Here is a 25,699-nt window from a genome sequence, read left to right as displayed (position 1 = left end):
TTTAAAAATACCCCTTTAAATTTTAAAAAGGAGTCAAACTAGTCCTAGTTCTTAAAACGACCTAGTGGGTCGTTACATCACCTACCACTTAAACAAATGTTCGTCCTCGAACGGAAAAAGAAAAGAGCTAACCATGACTCTAAAAAAGGTGTGGATATTTACTCCTCATGTCTGCCTCTGTCTCCCATGTAGCCTCCTCCACTGGACGATGCTTCCACTGAACCTTTACTGAAGCAATCTCTTTTGACTTTAGCTTCGGAATTTGCCTATCCAAAAATGGTGATCGGTTCTTCCTCAAAAGTCAAATTCTGATCAAGTAACACTGAATCCCATTGAATCACGTGATCACCACCCTGATGATACTTCTTAATCATTGAAATATGAAATACAGGATGGACACCTGACAACCCAGGTGGCAAAGCCAACTGATATGCCACCTCACCTATACGCTCAACAACCTCCAAAGGACCAATGTACCTTGGACTCAACTTTCCCTTCTTTCCAAATCTCATCACACCCTTCATGGGTGAAACCTTAAGTAGAACCCTCTCTCCAACCATAAACTCTAAATCACGAATCTTTCAATCTGCATAACCCTTTTGCCTACTCTGAGCCATGAGAAGTCTATCTTGGATCAACTTGAACTTGTCCAAGGACTCCCACAACAAATCTGTACCCCATGGTCTAACCTCAAATGCATCAAACCAGCCAATTGGAGATCGACATCTCCTGCCATACAGAGCCTCAAATGGTGCCATCTCAATGCTCGAGTGAAAACTATTATTGTAAGCAAACTCCACTAGAGGCAAGAACTGGTCCCACTGACCACCAAAGTGAATCACACACGCCTGCAACATATCCTCGAGAACCTGAATAGTACGCTCAGATTGACCATCACTCTGAGGGTGAAAGGCTGTACTAAGATCCACCCGAGTGCCAAACTCTTTCTGCATAGACCGCCATAAATGAGAGGTAAATTGGGTGCCACGATCAGAAATAATAGATATAGGAACCCCATGCAAACGAACTATCTCTTGAATATAGATCTTGGCTAACTTCTCTGAGTTATAGGTAGTCTGAACTGGTACAAAGTGTGCAGACTTAGGCAGTCGATCCACGATGACCCATATAGCATCAAACTTACCCAAGGTACTGGTCAACCCTACCACAAAGTCCATAGCAATGTGCTCCCACTTCCACTCAGGTATGGGCATCCTCTGAGTCACACCTCCCGGCTTTTGGTGTTCATACTTCACTTGCTGACAATTCAAACATCGAGATACAAAATCCACCATGTCCCTCTTCATACGACACCACCAATAGTGTTTCTTCAAGTCACGATACATCTTAGTAGCCCCTGGATGAATAGAGTACCTCGAACTATGAGCCTCCTCCATGATCAATCTAGTTAAATCACCTGTACGAGGAACACATATACGACCCTTAATCCTCAAAACTCCCTCACTATCAAGAATTGCAGCTCTAGCTTCTCCTTTTAAAACCTTGTCCCTAATCTTACGTAAATCACCATCATTAAACTGTTGAGCTCAAATTCGCTCCAACAAGGATGACCTAGCCTCCATATAAGCCAATACCTTACCAGATTCTGAAATATAAAGTCTCACAAAGCTATTGGCCAGGGATTGGAAATCCCTAGCTAGGGGACGCTCGCCAACCGGTAACATGTCTAGGCTACCCATACTTACCGCCTTCCGACTCAAGGCATCTGCTACAACATTTTCTTTGCCTGGGTGATAAAGAATAGTCATATCGTAGTCTTTGAGCAACTTCAACCATCTCCTCTGCCTCAAATTTAGATCCCTCTAATTGAATATATACTGGAGACTACGATGATCCGTGAACACCTCACAATTCACACCATAAAGATAATGCCTCCAAATCTTTAATGCAAACACCACAGCCGCCAATTCTAAATCATGAATAGGGTAGTTCTTCTCATGAACCTTTAACTGCCTCGAAGCATAAGCTATCACCCTTCCCTTCTGCATCAACACACAAACAAGACCAACCCAAGAAGCATCACAATATACGCAAAACCCTCTCCCTCCACGGGTAGGGTCAAAATCGGAGCAGTAGTCAATAAAGTCTTGAGCTTTTGGAAACTAACCTCACATTCGTTAGACCACTGAAAAGTCACCTCCTTCTGTGTCAATCTAGTTAATGGAGATGCAATGGATGAGAAACCCTCAACAAACCGTCGATAAGAACCTGCAAGGCCCAAGAAACTCCGAATCTCATTAACTGAAGCAGGTCTGACCCAATCTCTAACAACCTCAATCTTCTTAGGATCCACCATGATACCCTCCTTGGACACTACATGCCCCAAGAATGCTACCGAACTAAGCCAAAACTCACACTTTGAAAACTTTGCATAAAGCTTCTTCTCCTTTAGAATCCCAAGAACAATCCTCAAATGATGCTCATGCTCTTCCTTAGTGCGTGAGTATATCAATATATCATCTATGAAGGCAATAACAAAGGAATCTAAATACGTCTGAACACTCCATTCATCAAGTCCATAAAAGCTGTTGGGGCATTAGTCAGTCGGAAAGACATCACCAAAAACTCATAATGACCGTAACGTGTTCGAAAAGCCGTCTTAGGGATATCCTCCGCCCTAACCTTCAGCTGATGATAGCCAGATCTCAAGTCAGTTTTGGAGAAAACTGAAGCACCCTGCGACTGATCAAATAAATCATCAATACGAGGTATCGGATACTTATTTCTGATGGTTACCTTGTTCAACTGCCGATAGTCAATACACATATGCATAGATCCATCTTTCTTCTTCACAAATAACACTGGAGCACCCCAAGGAGATACACTTGGTCTAATAAAACCTTTGCTTAACAAATCTTGCAGCTGCTCCTTCAACTCTTTCAATTCAGCTGGTGCCATACGATAAGGAGGAATGGAAGTAGTCCGAGTGCCTGGCTCCACATCAATGCAAAAATCAATATCTCGATCTGGTGGAAGACCTGGCAAATCGGTCGAAAATACTTCTAAAAATTCACTCACTACTGGAATAGACTCAAGCATAGGAGTCTCAATACTGGTATCTCGAATGTGGGCCAAGTACGCCAAACATCCTCTCTGTACCAACTGAAGAGCCCTAAGGAATGATATCACACCCTTAGAAGGATGACTAAGAGTACCTCTCCATTCTACTATAGGAATTCCAGGCATAGCTAAAGTGATGGTTTTGGCATGACAATTTAAAATTGCGTGGTAAGAAGATAACAAATCCATACCAAGAATCACATCAAAATCTATCATTTCTAAGACCTTTAAATCTGCATGAGTGTCATACTCCATCAAAGTAACAGTACATAAATGATACACTTGATCTACAACTACAGAATCCCCGACAGGAGTAGAAACACGTATCGGCAAAATCAAGAGACTCACACAATATATCCAGACTAGGAGCAAAATATGTGGACACATAAGAATAAGTAGAGCCTGTATCAAATAATACAGTAGCTGGTCGATGACAAACCGGAATAATACCTGTGATAACAGCATCTGAGGCTTCAGCCTCTGGCCTACCTGGAAAAGCATAACAGTGAGAACGACCTCCATCAGATTGTGAACCTCCACGACCACCACCTCGACCAGAAGGAGAACCACCTCTACCTGAATGAGAACCACCTCTACCATTTTGTGCACCACCCATAGTTGGAGGTTGTGCAGCTCTGAAAGTCGAAACCTGAGAACCCTGATGTAAGCCACCACGTCTTGTCCTAGGGCAGTCTCTCACAAAGTGTCCCATATCACCATACTCAAAGCAACCCCTACGAGACGCCGACTGATGAGAGGAACCGGAATGACCAGAATGCCCTCCAGGAACTACAGGTCTAGAAGATGAACCCTGCGAAGTATGTACCGAGCTCGAAGAGTTATGCCCAGTGTAACCAGCCTCAGACGCTGGTATAGCAGCATGAATGGGTCTGCTGGAATGAGGGTGATAACCTCTGCCCAAGTAACCCCGACTCCTAGGCGGAGCACCACCATAATCACCTGAATAACGAGTCCTCTTGCCCTCTCGCTGCTCAAATCCCTCACATCGAATCACCTCCAACTCCTTAGAAACATCTACCACTTTCTGGAATGGAACACCAGAAGCAGCAACCTGAGAAACTCCTAGACGGATCAGAATAATCAGCCCCTTAACAAACCTTCTCACTCTCTCAGCCTCTGTGGGAAGTATCATCAAAGCATGCCTAGCCAAGACATGAAATTTACCCTCATACTCTGCAACTGACATACCATTTTGCTGCAAACCCTCAAACTCGGCCGTCTTGTGCTCCCTCTCACTGCGTGGAACAAATTTGGATAGAAATACCTGAGTAAACTCAGTCCAGGATAGTGGATGGGATCCAGCTGGCCTATTACTAATATAATCCCTCCACCACTGCTTAGCAGAGCCAGTCATTTGAAACGCTGTGTAGTCAACTCCATGAGACTCCACTAATCCAAGATTATGCAACCTCTCATGACAACTAACTATGAATTCATATGCATCCTCAGCTAAGTCACCAGTATAAAGGAGGATTCATTAGTCTGAACCTCCCAAATATCTTTTGCTCATCAATAGTCATAGAAGGCCTGTTCACCAAATGTGATGTCATATCTGGAAACTCCATACTATCCAAACGAGGAGCTACAGCGGCAGCTGGCTGAGTCCTGGGAGTTTGAGAATCTGGAGCAACTATCGGATCAGGAGTTTGACCTCCAACACGGGTCTGTGAGCCATCAGAAGTGACAGCCAAAGCTCCTGCCTGGGCCATCCCCTCTAGGATTCCTAACATACGAGCCAAGGTATCTTGAAGCACTAGGGGGACAATAGTACTGGTTGGAGATTGAGCTGACCTATCCCCCTCGACACGATCTTGCACATCCCCATGAATAATCTCTGCATCAGGAGGTACGGTCCTATCACGACCCTGAGTAGCTACTGGTACTTGAACATCCACAGGTGCTGCAACACGGCCCCTACCCCGACCTCGAGGTCGTCTCCTACCTTTACCTCGGACAGTGTTCCCAGAAGCAGGCGCAGGAATAGGATCTTGACCACCACTTGCCGATGTACGATTCCTCGCTATCTGAGAGAGAATGAGAAATCAATATTATAATTTCTACAAGGTCAAGTGTGCACGATAAGGAATAAAAGAACAAAATATTCCCTAAATGTCCTATAGCCTCTCGAAGATAGGTATGGATGTCTTCATACCGATCCACAAGACTCTACTAGACATTGCTCTTGTACTCTTGAGACCGATGAACCTAGGGCTCTAATACCAAATTTGTCACGATCCAAAATCACGAGTCATGATGGAACCTATGTTCCCAACCAATAGGTAAGCCAACCAACATATTTTAACAAACTTAACTAGTTAATAAGTGAAAAGACAACAAATTTCCAAATCTCCAACACTGAGTTCTTTATAAGTACGAATGCAGAAAACTGAAAAAAATTACTACCCAAGAATTGGTGTCATAAGTACAAGTGCTTCTAGAATACGATGCAAGTCTGAAACTAAAATGACAAATCTAACTTAAGGGATATCCTGTCTGAATACTGAATAACAGAATATGTAAAGATAGAGGGAGGTGTGGGCCACGGAACAGCCAAGCAGCTCACCACAACTCCAAGAACTTCAAGCCGGACTCAATTCGCTCCACGAGATGTGCTCCTACTCGGAATCGAATCTGCACCACAAGGAGTGCAACAAGCGTAGTCTGAGTACGAAACCACGTGTACCCAGTATGTCTCATTGACCGACAACGAAGAAGTAGTAACGGGAGTTATATAAGAAAGTAAATTATTAGATTGTACAAGTATATATATATATATATCACACGTACTATTTAAGTTTCATCAATAAAGGAAATCGACATTTAATATTTTCCAAACACCAAACGAAACATATAGTCATCAAGAATGAATGATGGGATGAAATGCAATGAAATATGATGCCATGTAATGATATGTCTCAGAATACCCAGTACTCACTCAACCGTATATACATGATACTCCTCGGAAATACATCGAGAGTTCATGACCCATGGGGGACTCGCGAGATCCATATACCGACACGGACGATCTCCACGTGTCTGTGCAGACGATCCCAATGCACTATCATAATATCAAACAATTTTTGCACGGACGGTCTCCACGTGCCCAAATTACAATCTAAACATCTCACCATCCCCAGCACGGACGATCTCCACGTGCCCAACTTATACTCAGTCTCATCTCTATGCATGTGTACAATATTGTTTCAATAGAGGGAATGATGATGCATCTCAATCAATCAATATGAATATAATACATAACCACCTCAATTATCTCAACTATACGGGTGAAATAAATAAAACACAATCACATAAGGAATTCAAGTGAATAATATATCAGCTAATGCCCATATGCTTTGGCATTCTCAAATTTCAACCCACATTCTATAATAGAAATTTTCCGTTTTATAACACCGGTACTCGTACCAATGCCCGTCACACCATTGATACGAGACCACCATATTTTCCCCTTACCACTTTGTCTATTTTTATTTTTAATCTTTAATTAGGAAAACGTCCTTCAACATATCTAACAAGTCTTAACATACCTTAGATGCCGAGTTTGTGCCACGAATCTTTTAAGATTTTTCCTTTCCTTTTCGCAAGGTTTCGGAACGTTCTCAATCTACCAATTTTGCAATATTCGTAAGTAAGCATTTTTTGTAGACATTCAAATTATTATATGTCTATCATAGATGCTAACACTCACTCAATTTTTTTCCACAAACTTCAAATCTTGATATATATTGGCATGCCAAATTTTTCTTACTTGCTAAATTTCAAGCAAAGAACTTAACTCTAACCTCTTCAAATGGACTAAAATTCAATGTTAGATCATATAAAATAACACCAAATAATTAATTACCAATCCCAATATATATTAAAAACTAGCATTTTAATATATGAATAAAATACGAACAAACTTCCCACCCACTGGAAGAAGTGGAACGTCCCTACCCCCCTTTTAAGTTTTTTTTTCTTTCTTCGTTGGCACTGCCCATTTCAAACATCTCCCATGCCAATCATTGGCATATGGTTGCCCAATGATTGGCATCCATTTCTATCACCCCCACTATATAATCCAAACAAAAAAACATAAAAAAAAAACTTCCACCACTAATTTCCAATTAAAAAATCTATTATCATTGTGTACATTATTAATTTTTTTTTGCAGAAACCCATTTGTAAACAAGTGCCAGTTTTCTAGAATATTTATCAAATCCCAATCATTGGCAATCATTGACAATGATTGGCTCAATCTTATTCCTACCATTCTGAAACTAACAATATATATAATAAATTCTTTTGACAAAATCACAGAAAACATTAACCTGCAGCCATTCAACTATTCGACTTCGATCAATTTATATATATATATTTGAATACTAACCCAATTGCTAACAATGTAATATAATTTAGTAATCATCACCAACTTACCCATTATTTCTTATCACCCATTATCAACATAGCATAAAATAATAACATAATCCCAAGCACTCCGACAATATATTACTATATATAGAATTGAAAAGAACGAATATCTCATATCTTTACCTGAACAATGGCTATGATTTTTCTCCCTCTCGCTGGTCGCCTGTGGTAAGGTTTCGCCTCCCCACTTTTTGTTTTCCTTTTCTTCTAAATAAGAAATTATTAACCGTGAAACTCCACTAACCTATTATCTAATTATTTATTTAATAAAAGTTTCATTAATTGGGTGCTCATAGTTATCTAATAGTTTAAAAATACCCCTTTAAATTTTCAAAAGGAGTCAAACTAGTCCTAGTTCTCAAAAAGACCTAGAGGGTCGTTACATCGGGGAAGAATCTATTCGAATTTATGCAATTTAGCGAGAGAAAACTAGCAAAAGTGCTTGACATAAATTTTGGGTAAGGGCCTAGCATGGTGCGCATACAAGAGCACCCCAAACCCATCTCTATCCGTCAAGGGTTGGAGCTCGGCCCCATCAATAGCCCCTGCATCGTCTGCCCAGTCCAGTTTGCCTACGGTTGCTCCGTTTGAGTTTTTTTAAAGTGTCATTCATTCCTTTTAGACTCTAACTAATCTAAGTTACTATGAAATACTTAAAATCAGTCCTAACATTATCATAACCTTGAATTCATAGTTCAAATTCAAAGTAGAGATGAGAGTTATGATTTTGAGGATTATTTTAAACGTTCTAAGAAACACCTTCTAAGTCCAATTGATGAGTCTTCTACAACTTCATTTAGCTTATCTCAAGACTCAATTAAATTAATATGAGTATGAAAAGAATTTGTTCATTACCTTATAATCATGAGATCCTCCATTTAATGAACCAAAACTCTTGAATTCATAACTAACATTAAATAGAGAGCTAAGAGTAGTGCTCAAGAAAGCCTTTAAGTTCAATTGTGAATTCTTTGAGATCCATCATTGGTTGAACTATGTTTGAGGAAGTAAATAGGAGAATTAGAAGATTCATATACATGAGTCCATGTATTTATGTTAGTAGAATTAGAAGATTCATATACATGAGTCCATGTATTTATGTTGATGTTTGAGTCATGTTGTTTCATGCCAATAATTCTGCATGAACTTCCCAAGTTGGGCATCCTTCAAATAAGTAGGATCTTCAAGTTCTAAGCCTTTATGTATTGAGTTCTTAGTTCATCTTTGAGATTATTTCCTATTCATGTGATTATTACATGTTACCTTTGAAGTCCTTAAGTGAAATTGTTCATGCCCATTATATCACATTGACCCCATAAGTCAAACATTCTTGCGAGAAGAAGTGCCTTTGAGTACTTGAGTTGAGTAGTTTGTGGTCATAATTCCGCATGAACCCTCCGTATTGAAAATCATGGAATCATCCATAAATATGATATCATGATCCTTGAATCCATACTCCAATTAAAGGAAGTTAAGCGCCATGTCTTGAAGTTAAGAAGCAAGTCAAAATAAATTTATAAAGTTTTCTAAAGTCTTTCACAAACATTTTCACTTTGTCTTAAAAGACTTAAAGTTCAATTCAAGAAAAAGTAAAGAGTTTAATGCATTTCTCAAAAGCTATGAGGAAACTATGTATTCCCTAATAGTTAAGTTTAATGTAAGCAAAGAGTATCAAGTTAAGTTCACTTCTCAAGAGTTATAAGAGAGTTAAGTAGTCCCTAAGAGTTTAAACAAAATGTTTTCAAACTTTTCAGAATGAAGGGAAGCTAGACTTCCGCAAATTCTATTGCTAGTTTTAATAGATGAAAGAGGAAAGTATGATTTCCAAGAGTCTTTTTTAAAGCTATGTTTTGAGCATTATCTCAATTCACAGAAACAATATGTCTTAAAAACATAAGATCAAGTATATATATATATTTTGTGAGAGTAGTATTCAGCACCGACGTGGGGATGCGAGTTCAGATAGCTCAAATCTCCATGTAAACCATGTAGACATCATGGTTAGAAAAGGGTCATACTTTTTAGATTTACCCTCTTCATAGTTTACTAGCGGATGAATTAGGTAGTGTAAGTCCTATACCCTAGCAAAATTAGGATGGCCATGTAGCATGGGCTTAGTAACAATGTATCATTACTATAGCTTTGAAGTGATGGTTGTCGGTTAGAGAAGCTCCTACAGAAGTTGTAGTACATCTATGTACATCAGTTATTGTATTTTCATATAGATTTTAGAGTTATGTTGTATCCTTCTTATACGCATAGAGTTGACATAATGTTTTAAAACAGCTTTTCTTTATATTTCACGAGTTTTAAACTGCTTTTTATTTAAATGAGTTGATTTAAGTATCTTGAGTTGGGTATTTCGACTTCAGTACCTTAAGTTGAGTATCTTAAGTTTCTTTATTGAGTCAACTATCATATATTTGAAGTTGAGTATCTAATATTTGAGTTGTATATCTAATATTTAAGTTAGTATCTTATTCTTTCTTTAAGTTGAGATTAAAAGAGGTAAGTATGTTTCCTTTTTATTCAAGTATCAAGCTTATTTTATTCTATAGAATTCCCCTTACATGATCGTACATTCCACGTACTGAGCCAATTGGCCTGCATCTGCTCAGAAGGCCAAAAACAAGTATACTGGATCATAAACACGAGTATTGTTGGTATCACATGGACTTCGAGTTAGGTATGGTGGGCCTCTTTCATTCCAGAGAATTCCATTAACTTTCAGCAGTTAGAAGGTCGTGGGTTTGTCCCGACTTCTATCTTTATTAGTTCGAGGCTTCATATATAGTCAGTATAGTCGAGGATTCCATATTATTCATTTATTTTGTGAAATGTTTTAAAGTCTTAAGTTGCCTATTATATGACGAGTTGAATACATTATTTTATTGACACTTTTTCATTTTAGTTAAAGCTTTGTAAAGTTGAGTTTATTTAATCTTATTTCAGTCTTATGATTTTGGATGCTTATGTTAGTCTTCCGCTTGTATTCGGCCAGGCTAAGGGTTCTCTTGGGAACCAACAACGTTCTTTGAGTGCCCGCCATGACCAAGGTATAGACTCTGGTCATGACAAACTTGGTATGAGAGCACAAAATTAAAAAAAAGTGTCCTAGAGTGTCTATGAAGCCGTGTCAATAGGATCTTATTTATGGTCGTGAGGTCCCACTTCTACGAATGAGGTGCTATAGGAATTTAGGAGAATTTTCCCTTCTTTCGTACACTTTATCATGCATAAGATCTACGCCATACAAATCTATTCTAACTGATGCGTTCTCAGATTCATTCAACTACCCATCATACTCGAGGTCATTAAAGAGTAAAGTTTAAATATTTATATGGATGAGTTTTTTTTAGCAAGAGTCTTGAGATAGTCACGACATTCTAGAGGGGCTTAATAGAAATCCATGAGTAAGTGAAGTTTTTAGTATCATAGGAATGCACCAATTTTCTTTTTAACCGTGCATCTGAGGTAAAAGTGAGTTGTACTCTTTCCTTTAAGCTTTGATTCGTCTAAGTCCTTTTTTCAGAAGTACATTTAGAGCTTGGGTATTATTTTCACCCAAAAGAGTAGTATGAGTTATGAGATCATGAGCAGGACTAGTGAAAGAGCCATCGTTAAAGGAATGTATGCATAGATTTAGTAATCTAAGTATGGGAGATGGTGTTATGACAAACTATGTTACAATAGTAATGTACCTAGTAAGTTAGTAATGATTAGGTTTCCTTTTCTGGTAGACGATGAAGTAAAGAGTTGTAAAAAGGTCAAGATAGGAGGTAGAGTAAGTATTCCAAGTCAATACAAGTTAGAATATACTTTAACATAAAAGGGATTATGATAATGTGTCACTGTGTTCATAATTACCATGTGGTGAGTGGTGAATATATATATATATATATATATATATATATATATATATATTCATAATGTGATAGATTAATATTGGATTATGGATTTTGGAAGGAGAACCTCATGGTGTTCAGAGGAAGATAGAGTTATTTGAGAGATAATATGAAGTAAGTGAGTAAGCAGTACTTTTGTGAAGTGGAATGTGATGGTAATTTGGAGTATGCTCACTGAGAGGTAAGTATTGACTAAATGTCATGAAGTCATAGTGGGCAAGTGTTTCCAAATAGCGATAGTAGTAATGAGTTATTGTATAGTAAGTGATCAATCATAGTTACATTCGAGAATTGTAGTACAAATTAAGCTTGAATTTGAGATGAGTTTCATGATCAAAAGAATAATAATATGAGGGTTATGAGGTCATTCTTGGGAGTTGATCTGGTAGACTTTAAATAGTTCAGGTGAATAATTGAGATGTTGCAGCAATGTATGGGAGTAGTACAAGTGAGATACCCAAACCATTAGATAACGGAACTGAAGTGCGGCTACATCATAAGAATAAAAGAACATTAATGAGAATGTACACCATATGGAGATGTAGAATAGGTCCATAGCTTACAAGTGTAAACTATAAACTTAAGGGGGAGATGATAAGATGAGAAATCAAGTCAAGTGTTGAGAATTTCTTAAGGGTGGTTAGCAGGATTCCATGGAGTTGTTAGATTACTAACCTTTAGTGTGATGTTTTTAAAGATTAGGGGGATTCTTGAGAAGAAGCAAGGTGGCGATACAGAGTAATAGTGTTGGGATGAGATTCCAATAGAGAGGTATAGAATAGGAACCTAAGGATTTAGGTTAAGTTTGAATATATTGATAGTGTACCATTAGAAGTAGAACTTAGTAAGAGCAAACCATCTTATACCCTGTGTAGTCGTAACTCGAGGACGAATGATCCCAAGTGCGACACAATGTCACACCTCAGAAATTGTTTTTAGCTAAGAGTTGAATCGTTCATCGTAATGAGTGATTTTTAGAAAGTCATTAATGTTTTGCTTAAGTATTAACATCAGTTCACTAGATACCATGGCAAGGATAGAATGGGAGGGTTGCGGTGGGCCGAGTTACGATGTATCGTCACTATATCTTTTAAGTGATTGTTGTCGATTACATGTAATCCACTAGGAAGTTTAGGTTCTATAGTTGTATTTTTATATACATAAGTTATGGTATTTTTATATGCATTTCAGAGTTATGTTGTATCCTTGTTATACGCACAGAGTTGACATAATGTTTTTAAATAGATTTTCTTTATATTGCACTTTTTTAAAACTGATTTATATTTAAATGAGTTTAGTTAAGTATCATGTGTTAGGTATGTCGAGTTAAGTACCTTAAGGTGAGTTTCTTGAGTCTGTCTATGCTTCTCTCAATCAAGTATCATATATTTGAAGTTGATTATCTAATCTTTGAGTTGAATATCTAATCTTTGAGTTGAGTATCATATTATTTCTTTGAGTTGAACTGAAAAGAGGTATGTTTTCTTTTTATTCAAGTATAAAGCTTATGTTATGCCTTAGAATTCCCTTTAGATGCTCTTATATTCCACGTACTGAGCCAATTGGCCTGCATCTTCTCATGATGCAGAGTATAATCAAGAGGAGTTTTGTTGATATCACCAGGAGTTCATGTTAGATATGGTGACCCTCCTTTCTTACGAAGGATTCCATTTATTCAGAGTTTTTCATTAGAGTAAAAGCTTTGTAAAGTTTAGTTTATTGAATCTTATTTCAATTTTAAGTTTTTGCATGCTTAAGTTAGTCTTCCACATGTAGTCAGCCAGGGTGAGGGTTCTCTAGGGGACAAACAATGGTCTTTCAGTGTCGGTCACGTCCAACGTGTAGACTTCGTTCATGACAGAGATTGAGCAAAGATTGTAGTTAATATTGTTGAAGAAGCTCCTACCAAAGAAAAATTTTGAAAGAAGTACAACAGACAGATGTCAGAACAGGCCAACAAGAAATACAAAGGAAACTGTTACAACTTTTGTAAGGCTTGTCATGTGTCTTGTGACTGTCGGACTCCGAGAAAGGACATAGAAAAAGACAAAGGCAAAGGCAAAAGTCAAGCAAACATCATGGAAGAAATGGAAGATTCCCTTAGTAGGAATCCCTAGGAGTTTTTTCGTGACTCGGGTGTCATTCTACCTATTAGCTCTATGAAATAAGCCTTTTAAATGTACACGCTTGCTGAGTACGATGAAGATTTGTTCATGGAAAACACAACAACAACAAGGATTGTAGGAATTGTGAAAGAAATGTTTAAATTGACATCCACCAAGGTGTTGACTTTGAAACGTGTTTAACATGTCCCTACTATTAGGAAGAATTTAGTTTCTGCTACACTACTCGTTAAGAATGGGTTTGAGTGTGTCCTAGTTTGTTATAAAGCTGCAATAAGTAAGAATTAGATGTTCATAGGAAAGGTCTACCTTAATGAGGACCTTTTCAAACTTAATGTAATCGTTGTTGATAGTATTAATACGAATTTTGCTTCTGTTTACTTATTGGAGTCAAATGATTTATGGCATGCCCGTTTGGGACATGTAAATTACAAAGGCTTACAAAAATAGGTTACATTAGAAGTATTGACTGATTTTAAATGTTATAAATAGAAATGTGAAATTTGTGTGGAAAGGAAGTTTGTTAAACATCCTTACAATTTTGTTGAAAGAAATTCAAAACCATTAGACTTAATTCACACAAATATATGCGATATGAAGTCCACACCATCTCGTGATGAAAAAAATGTATTTCATAACTTTTATTGACGATTGCACTCAATTTTGTTATGTATATTTGTTTAATAGTAAGGATGAAACAATTAAAGCATTTAAGAAATATAAAAATGAAGTGGAGAACCAATTGAATCTAAAGATAAAAATTATTCGAACTGATGGGGGTGGAGAATGTGAATCTCCTTTTGCAGGGATATGTTTGAAATATTGTATTATTCATCAAACTACCGCACTCGATACACCACACTCAAATGGTTTGATAGAATAGAAGAACAGAAGATTAAAGGAAATCATAAATATCTTAATGATCAATTCTTGTTCACCATGAGACCTTTGGGGAGAAGCCATCCTTACGGGTAATAAGATACTCAATAGGGTACCCCATAGAAAAACACAATCAATTCCATATGAGTTGTTAAAACGAATAAAACTGAACTTTAAATATTTTAAAGTGTGGGGGTGTCTAGCAAAAGTAGAGGTTCCTTTACCCAAAATTGTGAAAATTTGACCCAAAACGGTAGATTGTTTATTTATTGGAAATGTGGTAAACAGCAAGGCCTGTCGGTTTTTGGTTCACAAATATGATAATCCTCAGATTCATGCAAATACGATGATTGAGTATGTTAATAGAGTGTTCTTTGAAACATTTATCCGTATAAAACTGAATGCGAGTCGACAAGTGAAAGACCTAAATGACCTAGTGAGGATCCTAGTTGTAGCACTCGCTAACGCAAACACACTTTTTTCCAACCATATTTTGTGGAACTATTACTTGAAAATGAGTTTCAAACATTCAAAGCAGTTATGTCTTTGTCTAAGTCAACTTATTGCATAGAAGCTATCAATACAGAGATCAATCAACTTTAAGTAATCATACATGGAAATTGACTGATCTTCCTCGAGGAAATAAAACTTTAAGATCAAAGTTGATCTTTAAAAGGAAAATAAAAGATGATGGTAATATATACAAACATAAAGCTAGAGTTGTAGTTAAAGGATATAGAAAAAAAGAAGGTCTTGATTATTTTGACACGTACTCTCCAGTAACAATAATATCAATTCGGATGTTATAACATTAGTGGCAGTGTATGATCTTAAAATTCACCAAATGGATGTAAAGTCAATCTTCTTTAATGGAGAGTTGCAGGAAGAAATTTACATGGCACAACCTGAAGGGTTTGTAGTTACTAGTAAAGAAAAGAAAGTGTTCGCACTTGTAAAATTTCTTTTGTAAAATTGATTTATGGTATCAAGCAAGCACCCAAACAATGACATGCTAAATTTAAACAAACAATATTTGTAAATGGATTCAATATTACCGAATATGGTAAATGTGTTAATATTTAAAACATTCTGAATGAAGAAGTTATTGTCTTTTTTGTATGTTGATGACATATTAATAATGAGTAAAGATATTTACAATTAACCAAACAATATTTGTTAATGGATTAAAGATTAACGAATGTGGTAAGTGTGTTGATATTTAAAACATTCAGAATGATGAAGTTATTGTTTTACTATATGTTGATGACATATTAATAATGAGTAAGAATATTAATGATATAAATACTATTAAGACCATCATATACGACAGAGACATAAATTTGTAAGACCACTACTCTCTAATGGAATTATCACAATTGACTATTTAAAGCCAAGTCATAATGTGTCAGGTCCACTAACAAAAGGATTAGTGATAGAGGTAGTTGAAAGATCATCTAAGGAAATGACTATACGGATTAGGAGAAGGCAGCATGATGATAAATGTATCAAGAAAACTCGATATCTCAAGAGCTAGATTCAATGAGAAAAAAAAGTTGTGAGTAACGGTTCAATAGTGTCAATAAACTCAAACCATTCTCATAATGAAAACAATGTTCAGGAACAAGATTAAGACTTTTTAATTAGTTAATAAAGATTTTTGTTTTTGATGATTTGCTAAGTTTGAAAAATTTAACTAAATAGAGTATCTACGAGATGACACGGTTAGAAATCACCTATGTGACTGTGAAGTGTAAGCCGCTTGAAAGAGAATTTTATGTAAAGCCTATTATCCATACACTCATGAAACCATGAGGCTTTCATGATCAAACGAACATAAAAGTAAGAACCATAAGGAGTAAAGGGTTAATAGTGTAACATATGGTTGTCTAGGCATACACCAAAGATCAACGGTTCAAAGATATTGCATATACCGATTGACTGAGTATATTCGACATATCTTCACTATGGAAAGTCCAAGGGGAAACCTACTTATCCAGATGCAATTAATCCTTGCCTTTAAAGTACACATTTGTCCATGCATTCCGATATTATAACCATTCCCCATTAATGTGGGGGATTGTTGCGTTTGTAGCAAGAATTAATGGGAATTGAAGGGAATGAAAAGAGAGGAACTTGAAGAGTTGGGAACTTGAAAAGTCCTCTTATACTTTATTGAAAATACATTTGTCCCAAATTGGTGGCAGAATGAAAAATAAGAAAGTTTAAATGTAGAAACACTATTATTAATTGTTAAAATGGTTGGAAGGAGGGACCCCGCTCGTGCCTTCTTCGTCATCGCTCGCTCGGCTCGGCTTCAACTTCGGCTTTAGAAAATTATCGAGAGATTAATTTTTGGACAATGTTTACTTTAGTGATGTACCTATTTATTCAATTAATAAATTAAATTTTGTTAAATGGTCAAAATGTGTTCAATTAATTAGTTGATAACATCGGTATTTTCAATTATTTAGTTTAGATTAACCGAAATGTTTCAACTTTTTAGTTGATTAACCTTACCAGAGTGGGATTTACATGACCCATTTTATTTAAAATCATTACAGGTTTTATTTTACTTTCCCACTGTTTAGAAATAACTGTTCTGAAAGATAGCAACTTTCATGAACAGCCAAATCAATTTTAAAGGTTGCAAACTTTCATTAATGGTCGTGTGGATTCTTAAAGGGTTGCAAACTTTCAAAACATGTTCCTCTTGCTTAAAAATACCATTCATTCATCAGATTTTTTCCTTATGATTTTTTTTGATCTCTTCTGCTTCTACTTCTGCATAAAGTTTCTTAGCGTACTTTGTTGCTCTTGAGTGCTTCACTAACACCAGGGTTTTGGGTATCAATACGATGGTGATTGAGATCAATTTATCCAGGAAGGACATATTTCAAATCAAACCTCGTATACTAGAGGGACATAATTTCCTTAAGGGACACTATGCATTTAGTATCCTTGATATTTTATAGTTCTTATTTTCCAGATTCTGGTACTTTTACAAATTTTATTTTTTTATAAAATTAATTTTTGTCATTCTTTCATACTGATTCATTAAAACATTGGTAAATTTGTGTTTCTGCTAAGTTTTGTGGCAATTAGTAATTTTGTTTTAATACATAGATTGGCTATATAGAGGTAGAGGAAGAGTGTGTTCGTTCAAAATTTGATGACCAACAACAAGTAGTGTAGTATTTAATATAGAAGAAATCGATTCATCATTTCTCCTCAAGCTTGAAGAAACAACAAGAGGAGTAGGTGATGGTGAATTATCAATCAGCATGTCTGCAATATAATTAATAGGGATAATGCACAAGTACCCCCTCAAGCTATGCCCGAAATCCCAAAGACACACTTATACTATACTAAAGTTCTATTACCCCCTGAACTTATTTTATAAGTAATTTTCTACCCCTTTTTAGCCTACGTGGCACTGGTTTGAAAAAAAAGTCAACCATCGTTGGGCCCACAAGATAGTGCCACGTAGGCCGAAAAGGGGTAAACAGTTATTAATAAAATAAGTTCAGAGGGGTAATAGGACCTTTGTATAGTGTAAGTGTGTCTCTGGGATTTCGGGCATAGGTTGAGGGGGTACTTGGGCATTATCCCAAATTAATATGAATATCCTTAGGAGCTAATATTTAAGATTCACTTTTATTGGATTTTTTATTAGTCCAACGTCAATTAATTCTCCTCTTTTATTTGAGAATATTTTTCCGATCCCTCACATCTGGCGATTAGGCATTAATATTAAACATTATACGGAACTATAATATGTGAAATTATAAGACTTGAAACTGTAAATTCGAATACATATTCTTTAAATTTGAAAAATAAAATGTGTATAGATTTAAAGACTACAACGAAAAGTACTCCAACTAAACATAGCTAATGATTCAACATTTGTTTTATAAAATACTGTTGGACACCAAAAAGAGTAACACTGTAACATAAAATAGTACGGTTGGGAGTATAAACATTGTATCAAAAACGTAATAAGCTAATGTTTTTTCTTTTTGAATCTAGAACGCTCAAAAACAACATGATAGATTCACCTCTACCGTTGTAGGGACATAAGTGCTCTTATCAAGGCCATATAAAACTACTTGTGTTTCTCTACTGCTTCTTGCCACATAATAGTATTAATTAGCCAGCTACAAATAGATCAAATTTTTAAAACTAAAAATACATTTTTGAAAATTACACCAAAAATATTGCAAGTCGATATAGTGAATAATTTAAAATATACCATTTTTTGGGAGAAAACTATAACTAAAAGAAAATATTATTTTACTCCCCAAATATAACTTTATCTGTTGCACTTTACGAATACAATTTTTATACTTATTATGTAAAACTTACTTGGTGAAAACAAAAAAAATTTACATTATGACTAAGAATTAAGAATATTTTACGTGGAGAATAATATATACCTGATTTTCTGCAAGGGGCAATACCTAAATCCATACTGCATTACGGACAAATATTCCATTTTTGTTTAATATCTTACTCGTTACACATTTCTTGCAAACTATTAAAATATATTAAACATAAATAAATAAAATTTCATAGAAAAGATTCATTAAAAAATAAATAAATTGCTCATGTCATGAATTAAAAATGAAAAGTGAGAAGAGCAAAAAAATTTTGGACCATATTAAAACAAATTAATCACACAAGAAAGTTACAAAATATATATATAAATAAAGTTTTTAATCAAGAAACATAACATATACTAAGTTAATATATAAAAGATACGGAGAACATAAACCTTGCAAATGACAAATTCTATTTGAATGAACGGAAAAAAAAGTAAATTATTTTGGAATATATACATGAGTTCAAAGGGATGCTAGCTAAATGGGTTGGTCAATAAGTTAATGTAACCCTAAACCCTAAGGCAATCTATATAAACGTCATTAAAAGAGTTGAAAAAAAACACTAAATTGTCAGGAGAATGGCGATAACTAGTTATAGGGAGGTTCATTTTTTGTTGGAGTGATGTTGATAAATTATTTGAATTCATGATTTCATGATATTTAATTTGTAAGCTGTTTAATATTCTTTGCACTGTTTCAACTGTTATTAAAACATGATCTTTTTCTTTCAGGTATTTTTTTATTAACGACTAGTTCATGTCGTTATAGAAATCCGAACAGGGGAAAATTGGAGTCAGAATAACTTTTTAGTAGTATTTGTATATTCCCAATCTTGTCCAGCTTTGAAGGAAATCAGAATCACTAAAGTGTAGAGAAATCTTGTATAAATCGGTTGAACCATTTATGATTTTCATTACGTGAGTATTTAGATAACTCGTTAACATACCCATGCAAGTTAACATAATTGAATTGTATTTTCTAGATCTCTGGGAATCAAACATAGTGTAAAGCGTATTTTTCTAAGCATCGTGAGTTAGATGTGTGTTGTAAAAAATGAATTTCAGAATACTTTAAAAAGCTCTCTCGTTAAGTTTGTGATGTTGTTGTAGGATCTTTGTCACTATGGCGGGGCTGATACTTCTTGTTTTGGGTGTTGTGGCAGTTGCGACGGAACTGAAAATTGCCGCTTTTGTTGGAACTTAAGTCGCTCTGGCGCCACTATTACACCGGAATGAGGGCCTCTTTAGTGTGCCAGACATGACCCAAGCCAATTTCTACTCATTTTCACAATTTTTGAGGCTAAAGGTAAGCTTTTTCACTCCCTGAATCCATTTTCAATCCGTAGAATATAATAGAATGGGTTAATAATGATGTGAAAGGGTTTTGTTATGGATTCTATAGGGGAGAAATCCTTAATTGGTTAGTTGGGATCATGGGTTTTATTTAGGACCCATATAATTGTTATAATTTTCAGTAATTAGTGTGTGTTTGTTGATTTCTCTTTTATTGTGAATGCTTTAGACCAAGAACAAGCAGAACAAATTCGGAAAATGAATGATCAAGTTTCTTAGGGTTTCAAGATTTTTTGAGGTAGGTAATGTTTGTGATTCTATGTTTGTGTGGTGTATGCATTTTCTTGATTAATTGTTATACTTGTATATGTGTGTGAATGTTAGTTGAAAAGAGATAGATGAATGATGTTTCAATGAAATCATGATATATATGTATGATCTTGATAACAATCTTGTGATTGTGGTATATGTTTGGGATCCGCTACTACATTCCAGCACAAACATAGAACAGATTGTCACATTGCGGCGAATTTTTTGATCGGATTGCAACGTTCAGACATAACTTTGAATAAAATTTCAATGTTTTGGCATAATATTTGATTTGATTTCCACATTCTGACATAAATATGGTATCGGATTACCATGCTATGGTAGGCTAATTATTTGGGTTGGGGTTCCACGAGAGGACCAATGATGTGATGATAAGTGTTAAATGTGTTGTTGATTCTTCGTGTTGAAAATGTTATATATGTTAATATATATGCATGTGATTATAATGTTACTTGACTTTCTATGTAACTCTAATGGGATAGCCGAATGATCTTATTAGTATATTGTGATTGCGTACTGATACTGCACTTGCTCCTATTTTTGTTGAGCACAACACATCATGATGCGACTATTGACAGACCTCGCTTACATGATCGGTAATCATTGCTTCAAATTCAAGGGTGATCCCACTATCTTGGGCTTCCATGGGATTTTCAATTATCAATGTCCTCAATTTTCAGACTTAGACATTTGTTCTAGTTTGTTGAATAGTTCATTAGTTTGAGGATGTATCCTTTCTTGTTTAGAGTTATAGTTCTTGTTAGATTTTTTTGTACATTTACTTTAAGATGCTTAGGAATTTCAATTTCGCAATTTTTAGTTAATTACCTTGCTTCAGTCACTTAATTGTCTCAATTTTTGTTAGTTGCTTCGTTTGGTTTGCAGTAGTTGTTCACCCACTGGATGGTTCCTGTGGGTGTCAATCACGACGGTTTGTGTCATGAAAAAGTTTTTATAAGATCCTATATTCGTTGATCTCGATGTACTAAAAAGAGTCTAATAGAGTCTCGTAAAATTGTATGAGGGCGCTTTTACTTTTCTTTAAGAGGCTATAGGATTTTATGAAATCTCTATATGTTTTTTCTTTTCTTCTTTCATTCTATAACTTAGTTCCAATTGGTATCTATGTCACACAAATTAATATCTAACCTCATTTACTCTTTCATTTGCAGATGGTTAATGTAAGGTTCTACAGTTTTCGTTCTGCAGCTCTCATCAATGCTCTAGCTGTGGACTTGCAAAAGAAGTTGCAGTCGGAGCAGTGGTAGAGGAAGATCTAGGGATAGTGGTGTGGGAGAGTAGTACATTCTGGAATCGAGGTACCGGTTAGCACTGCTCCTAGAAATGAGATCCCACCAATCCATAATAAGGATATAGAAAAGGATATTAAGGTTGAGGTGTTGAGGAGAATAGACAAGAGGAAGAGGTAACAACACAGACTATGGTTGTTCCCCCCTCCGATCCGGGGTTAGGTAAACAAATATGTACCTAGAACTTTGTGAGATCGCAAGAAATATGAGTTCATAGACTTAGAGCAAGGTGGTATATTTTTTGCTGCTTATTAGGCCAAGTTCCATGATTTTTCTAGATATGCTACGCAGTTTGTGAATACGGAGGAGGAGAGGATCTGATTATTTATTTGGGGATTAAATTCTGAGTTGCAATTATTATCTATTCATATGACTTTTGCAGGCAGAAACTTTAATGATGTGACAAATAATGTTAAGATAGCTGAAGGGGTGGGAAGAGACGGTCAGGCTAAGGAGTTGAGTAAGAGAGCCAATAATTTCGGTGCTCATATTCTAAAGGATCCGATCGAGCAATGTTGTCAGCAAAGACAATTAAGTCTGCAATGCTCGCCTCTATAGGAAAATACTCACGGACTCCATCTTTTAATTTGTAGGATAGTCAATGAACCTCGCCTTTGACGGGTTAATGACCATCCTTTGATCGTATTTCTATAATTGTTGAGAATTTGGACATATGAGGAGAGATATCGATTGCCCCCATCACCATTTACTAGACTCTAAAGAGCACCCATCTAGAGCAGTGGTACCCATGTGGAATGGTTATGATAATAGAGAAATCCACAAGGTGGTCGAGGAGGTAAGCAGTGAAGTCGTGGAGGTAGATGAAATAGTGGTGAAGGCAGAGGCAATTTGCAAGAAGGCTGGGAAATATATTGTTAAGACGATATGGTTAATTGTTATGCTTTTCCGGGCCAAAAATAGGTAGAGGCTTCTGATGCGCTGAACACAGTTATTATTCTTGTATGTGATCGGATGGCTAATGTATTGTTTGATTCGGTTTCTATTTATTCCTATGAACTAATGATATTTGATTCCAAGTTTTATATTATTTGTGATGTTCTTAATGCCCCAATTTATGTTCTACCCCCGTTGGAGGGTCAGTCATAGTTATCCATGTATATCATGTTTGCCCTATTTTGTGTATGGGATATTAGACTTGCGCTGATTTTGTGATTTTGCATATGATTGACTTTGACATAATCTTAGGTATGACATTATTGTCCCTTCCTATTATGTTGTTCTTAGTTTTAATACTAAGTCCATAACTCTAGAAATTTTGAGAAGTGAAAAATTAGAGTTGGGATGCGGTGTACAAGACTAAGAAAGCTAATATTATATCCTTCATTTAGGCAAGTAAATTAGTAGATCATGGAAGTTTGACTTATTTTTCTCATATCAGGGATGTTGAGATTGAGGCTCCATCTATTAAATATGTTCTTGTGGTTTCCAAATATAGTGAAGTGTTTCCTAATGACTTGCATGGCATGTCTCCAGATAGAGATATAGATTTTTGCATTGATTTAGACCTAGTATCTGCTCCATTTCAATCCCTTCATATTGCATGGCTACGGAATAATTAAAAAAGCTTAAGCCTCAAATCTAAGAGCTACTTTATAATGGATTTATTTGCCCTATTGCTTCCCAATGGGGTTCTCTAGTTTTGTTTGTGAAGAAGAAGGATGGTAGCATGAAAATGTGTATACATTACCGCCATTCGAATAAAGTCACTTTTTGGAACATCTGTCCCTTGCCTTGAATAGAGGATCTCTTTGACCATTTGCAAAGGGCTGCGGTTTTATCTAAGATCAATCTATGATCCGGTTACCTTCAGGATTTTCCCAAGACAACATTTAGAACTCCCTATAGACATAATGAGTTTTTGGTTATGTCGATTGGGTTAACCGATGCACCTACAACGTTCATGAGTTTGATGAAATGGGTGTTCAAACCATTTCTTGATTCGTTTGTGAAAGTATTTATAGATAATATGTTGGGTTTTTCAAAATGTGAAGAAGAACATGTCAACCATCTTCGCATTGTTTTTGCGTGTTCTTGGGAAGTAGAAGTTGTACGCTAAATTCTTGAAGTGTGAATTTTGTTGAAATCAATTGTATTTTTTGGGCATGTTGTTTCAAAAGAAGATGTAATTGTAGATTCTCAAAATATAGAAGCTATTAAGAATTGGATTCGGCCTAGTTCTTTGACAAACATTAGGAATTTTCAGGGACTCGCTAGCTGTTAGTGTCGATTTATTATGGATTTTGCCCAAATTTCTACTCACATGACTATTTGGACTTAGAAGGAGATACCATATGAATGGACTGAAACTATGAAGAAATTTTCTAAAAGATCAAGACGTTCTTTGCCGCCACACCTCTTCTAGCATTACTAATTGAAGGAAACAAATAAGTTTACTGTGATGCTTCACATTCTAATTTTCGTGTTGTGTTGATTCAAGGTAATAATATTATACCTTATGACTCGCGTCAATTCAAGGTGCATGAGCAGAATTAGCCGCCACATGATTTAGCGTTTGTATTGGTATTGTTTTATCTTAAAAAAATTGGCGACATTACCTGTATGTATTAAGTGTGAACTTTTTACTGATCATCGTAGCTTGTAGTCCGTGTTCACTTAATAGGATTTGAGTTTGTGACTGAGAAAATGGAAGGAGTTACTCAAGGATTATGATGTGACCATTCAATACCATCTAGATAAAGCTATTGTTGTGGCTGATGCTTTGAGTCAAAAAGCATTTAATCTGGGTAGCTTAGCAAAAGAAATTCAGACATTCAAGTCAGAGTTCATTCACTTTTGCATCTCTGAAATGGTGGGTTGTTAGCTAGAATTGAGTGTAAGTACACTTTCATTTAGGAGGTAAAGTGCAAAAAATTTAAGGATGAAAATTTGAACGAATTCAAGGATAAAAGCACGATGGTAAGGCGCAAGAGGCCACTTTTGATGAGCATGGTGTACTCAGTGTTGAGGGGAGTATCTTTGTTCCTCGAGTTAATGACTTGATTCAATAATTGTTTGCAAAATCTCATAGTTTGTGATATTCTATTCATCAAGGTGTGATCAAGATGTATAGAGATCTGAAGATAATTTATTGGTGTTCGGGTATAAAAGAAGAACTATAATAGTTTGTGGCAAAGCATCTAAATTACCAACAAGTGATATATGAGCATCAAAGGCTAGAAGGTTTTCTCCAAATAATGACAATTCGGAATAAATGTGGGAAATAATACCTTTGTTTTTGGTCTTCCAAATACTTTGGGAAAAATTGATTCTATTTGGGTAGTGGTTGATATATTGACTAAGTCAACGTATTTTATTCTAGTAAAGATAGATTATAATGCTGAAAAGTTTTGAAGATATATGTGAAAGAGATAGCCAGACTGCATGAAATGCCCCTGTCTATCATTTCAAATCGTGTTACCCAATTCACTTTCAAGTTTTAGAGGATATTGCATGATGAATTGGGCACTCATCTCACTTTTAGTAAAACCTTTCATCTAAAGACAAATGCACAATCATAAAGGACTATTTAAGTATTGGATGATATGTTGAGAACGTGAGATTGATTTTGGAGGACATTAAGAAAATTTCTCACCATTGTGTTAATTTTCTTATAATAATTGTTATCACTCAAGCATAAATATGGCACCATTTCAGGAAATATAAGGGAGTACATGTATATCACTGATAGGTTGGTTTGAGACTGAAGATGTGAAACTTTTAGGGGTTGATTTAGTGAAGGATGAGCAAGATAAGGTTAGGAGTATTCAAGCTAAGATTTTAGCAGCCAAGACATGAAACTTCAGACTGGAGAGACCGTTCTTCTTAAGGTATAACCCATGAATGAGGTGATGAGTTTGTAAGAAAGGTAAGCTAAGTCGTAGATACATTGGCCCATTTGAGATTCTTGAATGTGTGGGACCGGTAGCGTAA

General features: G+C 35.8%; 1 protein-coding gene across 1 annotated transcript in view; it reads right to left on the bottom strand.

The window, feature by feature from the left end:
- Positions 1-266: 266 nt before the first annotated feature.
- LOC138341845 (uncharacterized) overlaps positions 267-25,699 on the bottom strand; it is a 62,188-nt gene continuing 36,755 nt past the window's right edge. The window contains exons 4-14 of the mRNA XM_069293835.1: positions 4,835-5,126; positions 4,097-4,527; positions 3,616-3,892; positions 2,862-3,209; positions 2,377-2,481; positions 2,230-2,334; positions 1,596-1,747; positions 1,418-1,514; positions 1,145-1,357; positions 739-913; positions 267-546 (exon numbers count right to left, since the gene is read on the bottom strand). Coding sequence (XP_069149936.1) covers positions 267-546; positions 739-913; positions 1,145-1,357; positions 1,418-1,514; positions 1,596-1,747; positions 2,230-2,334; positions 2,377-2,481; positions 2,862-3,209; positions 3,616-3,892; positions 4,097-4,527; positions 4,835-5,126 — 2,475 coding nt within the window. The remainder of the gene's footprint in view (positions 547-738; positions 914-1,144; positions 1,358-1,417; positions 1,515-1,595; positions 1,748-2,229; positions 2,335-2,376; positions 2,482-2,861; positions 3,210-3,615; positions 3,893-4,096; positions 4,528-4,834; positions 5,127-25,699) is intronic.

Source organism: Solanum lycopersicum, chromosome 1, assembly GCF_036512215.1.
Source record: "Solanum lycopersicum chromosome 1, SLM_r2.1".
NCBI classification, from domain to species: domain Eukaryota; kingdom Viridiplantae; phylum Streptophyta; class Magnoliopsida; order Solanales; family Solanaceae; genus Solanum; species Solanum lycopersicum.
This window is presented reverse-complemented; position numbering and strand designations above follow the sequence as displayed.